Source organism: Trichoplusia ni (genome assembly GCF_003590095.1).
Source record: "Trichoplusia ni isolate ovarian cell line Hi5 chromosome 15 unlocalized genomic scaffold, tn1 tig00002991_group14, whole genome shotgun sequence".
Taxonomy (NCBI): domain Eukaryota; kingdom Metazoa; phylum Arthropoda; class Insecta; order Lepidoptera; family Noctuidae; genus Trichoplusia; species Trichoplusia ni.
The window spans coordinates 22778-30854 of record NW_020799740.1 but is presented as its reverse complement, the minus strand read 5'-3'; the positions used below and the strand labels follow the sequence as shown (position 1 = coordinate 30854).

At 36.8% G+C, this 8077-nt stretch overlaps 1 protein-coding gene across 1 annotated transcript; it reads right to left on the bottom strand.

Annotated features, from left to right (window-relative positions):
• Positions 1–459: 459 nt before the first annotated feature.
• On the bottom strand, positions 460–7077 carry LOC113506441 (zinc finger protein Gfi-1b-like). The gene is made up of 3 exons (XM_026889295.1): positions 7063–7077; positions 3150–3808; positions 460–2649 (listed from the first exon to the last, which is right to left on the bottom strand). The coding sequence occupies exons 1-3, from the start codon at positions 7075–7077 to the stop codon at positions 2388–2390; spliced, it is 936 nt and encodes a 311-aa protein (XP_026745096.1). The 3' UTR covers positions 460–2387.
• Between the last annotated feature and the right edge of the window lie 1000 nt (positions 7078–8077).

Genomic DNA, 8077 nt, shown 5'->3' with positions numbered 1-8077 from the left:
ATAAGTGCCCATATGTATATAGCTTATGACAGCACATCAGCTACATCATTACTTGAATCAACTGCCAACCCCTCACAATAGCAGTACAAAATGAATAATTTATCTCCACAATTAATAGCTCCAGCATCAACTAATTCTAAACTACGAACTTCAACACTAATGCAGGTAGAGCCAAACTTCCGGGCCCAATTAAACTCAAATTCAGCTCTTGAGGTGACAAATCGTGAGTCGTCGACGTTGACTAATCACCCGTTTAATTTAGCTGGCGTAATTATAAATAAAATTTCAACGATAAATTGCGCTGGGGTACATTAATCAAGAACTTGGGACACTGATTAAAATACCGTTCGTCCAACTATTTGCTAAGTTGATATCGTTAATAATTTACTCGTTGAGGGGGTTTAGGGCGAGATCAGGTGTGAAGCGTGGTTTAATTTATTTGGAACCGTTGACGTTTGGGTTTTGTTGGGGATTGTAACGTTGTCAACTATACGTGGAATATTTTGAGGAGTCTGCTTTGGATACAATGACCCTGAGAATGAATGGAGTAAAGATTTAAAAATGCTTTTGTCATTATTATCAAATAATATTCCAATCACTGTCTAAACCCGAAAAGGATATTTTTTACACATATCATTACAGCTGCAGCTCTGATTATTATAATGTTTAATACAGCAACGAGGTTCTCTTCAAGTAATAGTTAAAGACTTTCAAAGTGTCCTGGAAATTGAAATCCTCAAGCAATTTTAAATTTTCTACAAAATTTCATATGAAAATTTATTCATCACTATCTGCAGACCACCCTATAGCAGAAACATGTGCCCAATAACTAACCCAACCCTTCTGTTACATCCCTTTCGCACGTATTGTAAAATCTGTAGCCATCTCACTCGCACCCACTGTCAAAGCAATGAAAACGGCGAATCTATGCGTCTGAATCACGGGATATCGCCCCCACCCTATCTTAAATGAACTGGGGAGATCTTTAGGTACTGCCGAAGGAACGTCTTTTTAAGTGTAAGGGATGTTTTTCGTGTAGGTGTTAACTGTGGGGTAAGCAAAGTACATGACTACATCAAGTGAGGTGACGTCAGAACAAAACATGACAACTCCACTATTTGATCAACGGAAGCTAGTGATGCTATTAATAAAAACTTCAAAATTATGGAAAAAAAATTGCAATTTATTTATAAAAAAAAACCATATTTCAGAATGAAATAGTAAAGAAAACACCTCAAATATGAACATGAACACAAGAAGACATTAGCCTAAACAAAGACAAAACGCACAATCATCCATGTTTAAAACATCTCAAGTCGTAAGCTCAACTTACAGAGAATTACAAGACAATAATTCACCGCAGTTTCCGAGTCCATTTACTTATCCGACATAATTCAGAGAGTTATGCTGTCAAAACATCTTAACCAACCCTCCAGATAATTAATGTAAGATGAGGTTCTGTTGTTTTATAATAATCGCGTAATGTCGCGGTTACATTATGGAGCGATCGTGTTACAGATACATAGGGTAAGGCAGAATGGGGAGATTTTGGAACGGTTTTAAGTGCAAGTGAAAATTTTCTAGCGTTTTTTATTTGGCGATGAGTTTCTTTGAGATTTGTATTCAGTAGTGCTGTTGGTGGAACCACTTTATACATGGAAATTTGTTGTTTTTTTTGTTGTATTGATTCGATTTGGTGTCACAGGTTATGTTACCCATTGACGATATGTTAGCATGTCCTTAAATTTTAAACTACGTGAAGTAAATCTAATTGATTTTAATAAACGATAGAATATACTGAAATTGGAATTGAAGAATCATTATTCGATTATTTGATTCATACAACTTACGAATTTAAAATGTATTTTTCTAGTAACTTAACCATTAATAAATATAAATCAGAATCGGAAAGTCAACTTTCAACTTCAAACCTCTATAATTTTGCTCTTTCAATCCTTAAACTCAACCCGTCTTCATGAATGTAAAATGTTGTGGTCTACTAGTCTACATCGTCTCACTAACACTTAAGTCTTGGTATAAGATTCGCTGGGACTCTGCGGTACCTAAGTACCATTGCGATTTCATTTGACCGTTCTCACTTCCACAACAGACTTGATTGTATGTAAACAATAGTCCCGGACCCTTATTAAGTATTAAAAGGATGTGCCAAGGTACGCGGGGGTTTTTTAGTCCTTTGTCCCTAAATGCGATAGTGGTAGGGTTAAGGACCTGTGTTCTATTTGTGAAGGTGTTTTTCTTCTCGTTTGGTTTTACATTTTTTCGACGTTGTTTTTTGGATATAAACATTTTCGTTACAATATGTTTGTGAAAAGTTTTTCTTAAATTATCCTTTTTTCATTAATATCCTCAATGGATATTCGTAAAATTCAGCGTTTTTCAAATTGTGTACTTATTCTAAGTAAGTGAAATTGTCGTTTCGTAGAGTCCAAAATACATGTCCACTTACCAGTATGAATGTAAGTGTGCTTCTTCATATCCGATTTCTGGTGGAATCGCTTCCCGCAGTACTGGCAGGGGTAGGGCCTGGTGTCCGAGTGGATGAGAAGGTGGGTTGACAGGGTGCTGGAGCGTTTGAACGTCTTTCCGCATTGCTTGCACTCGAAGACTTTCTCTACGCTGTGGACAGCCCTGGTGGAGAGGAAATGGCGAATTATTATAGTACCAAATCGTTAAAATTGGACGCTATTACTAAGACTTCGTTGACTGTCCGAAGACCAAGCTGTATCTCATGAACCACATAGTTAGACAGTTGAAAATTTCACAGATTGCTTATTTCTCTTCCCGGTTAAAACGGCGTATATTTTTTTCTCGTGTTACTTTTACTGTGTACTGAATTGCTATAGACCACTTTTATTTTAGTAGGGGTATAGTTTTGTGGAGAATACGTGAACGTCGTTAATTAATCGGGAAATAACCACTGCACACCATATGTATTGGCTGATAAGCTACAGATTTAATTATGCATACATTTATCGTTTTTAAAAATGCGGAAAAAGTGAGTAAATAGGTTCCAAAAAAGCGGGCATTCCCAGAAATACAGCTATCGTTATAAATCGAAAGACCTGTAGTCATATCCAATTTTGGACGTACAAAATTCCTAGAATTCTTTGACATACGATATAACCCACCTGTGTTGGCTCAGACTGATTTCATGTCCAAAGGTCTTGCTGCACAGCTCACAAGCGAATGGCCGCTTCCCATTATGAGATCGTCTGGCATGAACCTCCAAGCCATGGGGAGTACTGAACATTTTCTCGCATTTTACGCAAGAATAAACATCTCCCAAGGGCAGAGGCCTGGATAAAGGACCTGGGGCGCCAAGCACAGCTGCGCGGAGTCGAAGAAGTTCTGGACCTGCTGCCTGCACAGCGTGGAGGTACAAGTTGCTGTACCCTCCCCATCCAGGAAGACCAAGACTGCCAGCGTCTCGCAGAAATTCCGCAAAAGGTAGTGGAGGGTAAAGGAATGGTCTTTGTGGCTGCACCCTGGGAGCATCAGGTCTCAGCAACGCACTGACGGAAAAAGCTTCCGATCTCTTTGGTGGGGGAGAGGTGTCTGGTGGTCTTCTTGGAGATGATGGAGGGGAGTCTACTTCGAGCTCGGGGGATGAGGAGCGCACTGATCTTGGGGATTGTGGTGATGGCGCCCAGCAGGGACTGCCACAGCGTGAAGCTGGTGAAATGCCTTCGGGTCTGGTCTCATTGTGATGCTCTTCTTCATCTTCTTCCGTTCTCTCGCTGACTAAGCGATTGATGCCGAATTTGATTTCCTCTGTGAACAAAATAACCTTTTAGTACTAAGTATATTTATATTTTAACAGATGTTCCCCGAAACTTCCTCAACTAAAATACTAAATTTACCGCGCAACAACATCGCAAGCCTTGCTCTGCTCCTTATAATCATAGCAAAACGTTTAAAAGCCTTAAGCATTTCACTATATATTTAAAAAAAAAACGACTCCCGCAGTAAGGAATTTAATCCTTGTGTCGCAGGGGTTTTTTTATTCGAACCATTAGTTTTTGAGCTCAGCACAATCAAACACAAACTCTGAAACTTAATAATACTAAATTATCATAGATAAAATATATTTTGACGGAAGTCATGCTCTGGTTACACATTTTTTTCTAGTTAATATAATGATGGTAGTTATTTCCTTATTTGGCTCATAATTTAGGTGATACATTTAAAAACTAACGGTAACATAGCTGAAAATGGAACAACACAACTATACCGCAGTAATATGTGTGTGTGTGGTGTCTTTGTGCATGTGAGTTGTATGTTTGTCAGCCCCCCGCGATACAAGGGTTAAATTCCTTAGTGCGGTATCGTTTAAAAAAAATAGAATTATTGAACAGAATAGAGTGAATCAAGATAGGAGGTTGAACAAATGATAAAATTAAAAAATATTGATGATTGAAGCATTGACAGCCATCTTATCTTAGATATTAACTATGAGTTTCTTAAAATAGTTATCTTATTTCAGCGTGATTTCTTTGATATAGACTTTGCTCTGCTCGTGGCTCGGGAATGACTCAGAATGACTGAGTTCGAAATGTCAAGACTTTCTATTAAATAAGGTGGAACATTGGAAGTCTTTGGAGGCAAAATTGCAAAAAAGAAACAATGATAACACAATGGTATTGACTGTATAGTATGATTACAGTGTCCGAACCAACAATAGATGCAAATAATGCACCTAACCCTACAATTGTTTGGGTCATAAAGACCCCACTGCGCAGGTGCCACACTTGTCGCTCCGAACGAAATGGGCCGTATCATGTCGCTGGAGCAAATTGACTTTCATCTGTTCAACCCTCGAAGCCCAACCCCCGTAATTAACACGTCGGGTCGTTTCGACCCCAATCTTTTTTTACAATTCACTAATCCGCGGGCGCGACTAAACGTAACTATTGCTGTTCAGTTTTGTTTGGTGTTCGTATTGTTTGATTAAAAATTGGGATCATACGAAATTTATTCAATGGAGTTTAGGCGTGATGTTTTTGTGTTGGTTCATAGTTATTTGTTAAAGCATAGTCAGTTTTGTTTTAATGTTTTGCGATGAGGTTTTGAGATGTTTAATTGATTTGTTTTTACTTCTGTCATTCCGAGCACTATGGTAGTTCACTTTGTTCAATATAACAATCTAACAACGGTTAGGTATTCCTGTGGTGTGTTGTTAATGTTGTCCGATCTATAATTCAGTTTATTTTTTTACAAAAAACTGTTTGAAACGCGAAAGTCTCACGCTCATTTCTTTTTTGTTTTTAAATTGTTCTATGATTATGAACAGCCAATTTAAGATTGAGATTAATCACACAACACAGCGACATCTGTCCAAAACGAAAAACACAACCACGATCAGGGACAATCTCCCACAAAACTTCATACATCATCATGTAGCCATCAACACCTCATCCAAAAACAAACATCCATCTCCAGACGAGACAAGCTCCACTAATGAAGAGGACCCCTATCTGAAACACAGCAGCTGTCGGCATTTGGAGCGGAACCAATCGTGCAACATCGGCAAACTTCGGCAATTGTCGGCCCTGACTTCCCCGACCCTTTGGAGTATTTCACGCATGGGGCCTCTTCGCACAATGCCCAGCGTTTAAGGGTTGCCTCTACACTTGTTTGTTTGCTCCCTACTGTTTATCGCCCTATAGTATTTATTACATATTAATGGTTATTTAGATTCATTGTTACGCCTCGACAGTATGCTCGAATTTATGGCAGAAAGTATTGAATAGAACCCTCGATGAGCGAAGGCGTTCTATTGTTGGACCGTAATTATGTGATATAATATTGGTGTTTGATTTATAAATTTGGCAATGTGTATTAGGCGTCAGTTTCGGGCCCTTACTACTAAATAAGTTTTTAATAAAATTAAAATAAAACTTTATTTATTTGTTTGTTTCCAAATCCGAAAGTGTTTAACCCTCAAATGTCCGTGTGGTATTAAATGTCCCCAACAGAAAATCTATGAAATATTCATTTGCGGTAATTACGATAATTAACAAAATGACCATATTCTACACGACTCAAACTGACAGTTGTAAGACAAACTGGTAACAATATGAAAGGCAATCAAATTAAGGCATTTTTAGCAAGCAAATTGGATTACAAGCCGTCTGCCTGCATTTTTTCTTCTATCCAAACAGAGCATTAGCGTCATTAACGTCGGACAATTTGCAGGCTTAATGCAATTTTAATTATAAAGGCGAGCCAGCCGCAAATTGCAAGCGATGCATTCAGATTGTTATTTTTCTGAAAGCTTTTAACAAATTAAAAATATGTATCGCGTATGTTGCTAACTATTTACGTATATGTTTTGTTGAAACTTAACCCTTGTTAATACTGATTCGGTAGTGTAAATGACCATGCCAAATAATGCCTAAGTAAATTATCTATTTCATAAAAACAACCTGCACTTTGGTCAACTGATATCTATAAATATCAAATTAGTCCGCCTGATATAGGACTTTCCAAAAACAATCGCCTATCTATTTTGATTTTATATTTTTATTTATCGCATAAACAAAAACAAAATCAAAATAGATAGGCGTTATTCTTACTATAGTTAATTGAAATGTCGTGTGACGTCACTTACCAGTACACTTTTTACCGACAAGTGACGTTATTAGCTCCCTACTTCCTTCATTCAACCATCTTCATACATTCGTATTTCTTACTAGCTGTTGCCCGCGACTTCGTCCCGTGGGTAGAAGATATAAGTTATGATTTATACCTGCCCTGTTTTTTTCACATTTTCCATTCTATCTTCGCTCCCATTAGTCGCAGCGTGATAGTTTATAGAATAAAGCCTTCCTCGATGAATGGTCTATTCAACACAAAAAGAATTTTTCAATTGGGACCCAGTAGTTCCTGAGATTAGCGCGTTCAAACAAACAAACAAATTCTTCAGCTTTATATATTAGTATATATAGATTGGTCTAACGATAAAAAATACATACCAGTAAAAATGGTTTAAGTAAATCTTCCAACACTTCTCTGACAGATTCGTGAATTTGGAATCATTACAGTCATGATACACATTTTGGCAATAAAAGATCACTTCCATCAAATCACGTTGACGAACAATCATTTCTTTATCAATAAATATTTATATCGGACTATTAATTAAAATATAATTAATACTTATGTTTTACAAGATAATAACAGAAAATCTAGAATATTATCATTAGATTCAGGTGTATAATTAAAGTATTAATGAATTCTTCGTGACCTTGTAATGTAATAGGCGATTGATCATGTAATGACACTACCTAATCTAAATATCATTAAAGTAAAAGAAAAAATACCAGATATCATTAAACATATTAATTTATTATTAACATACTTCAACCAGGGCCTCCCCTTTGCTGTAGTCGGTTAAATAGTTTCTATAGTTTTGTGTATTATTTTGTACATGTATTTTGTATGTTTGCTTGTATGATTGTTACTCATCTAACTATCCGCAGCGAGTGTCGAGTGTCAGGAAATTTATTTCTTACTAAATCTTTATACTATTTGTAGTTATAGCAGCAGATAAACATCATCTGCGATTTCAAATGCCTAGCTATCACGGTTCATGAGATATAACCTGGAGACAAACGGTCGAACAGACGGAAATCCCAACAGATTGTCAAACAGCCGTGTCTAAATATTAGTGTTCTGTTACCCTTAGGATACAGAACTATCTATACATACAAAAACTAGGTTTAAAAATAAATTAAATAGATTTAAAGAATCTAAAACGTTTTTAAATGTCCATTCAAATTTTATCAAAATCGGTCCAGTCGCATTTATAGTTAAAAATTGCATTCTCATTGAGTTTCCAGCTACCTTGAAAATTCAGCCTGCTAGCTTATCGGGAAGTGCCTCGAAATTGAGTTTCAAAAATCCAACCGGAACGACAAACAAGAAAAGTGAGTGTATAAAAACGTCGCAAAATACACGCTCAATACATGCAAAAATAATTTCATACGTACCCTCTAAACACGTGTTCCAAAAATGCACTTTATTAAATACCGATTGATAACAATAAAATGCCAAG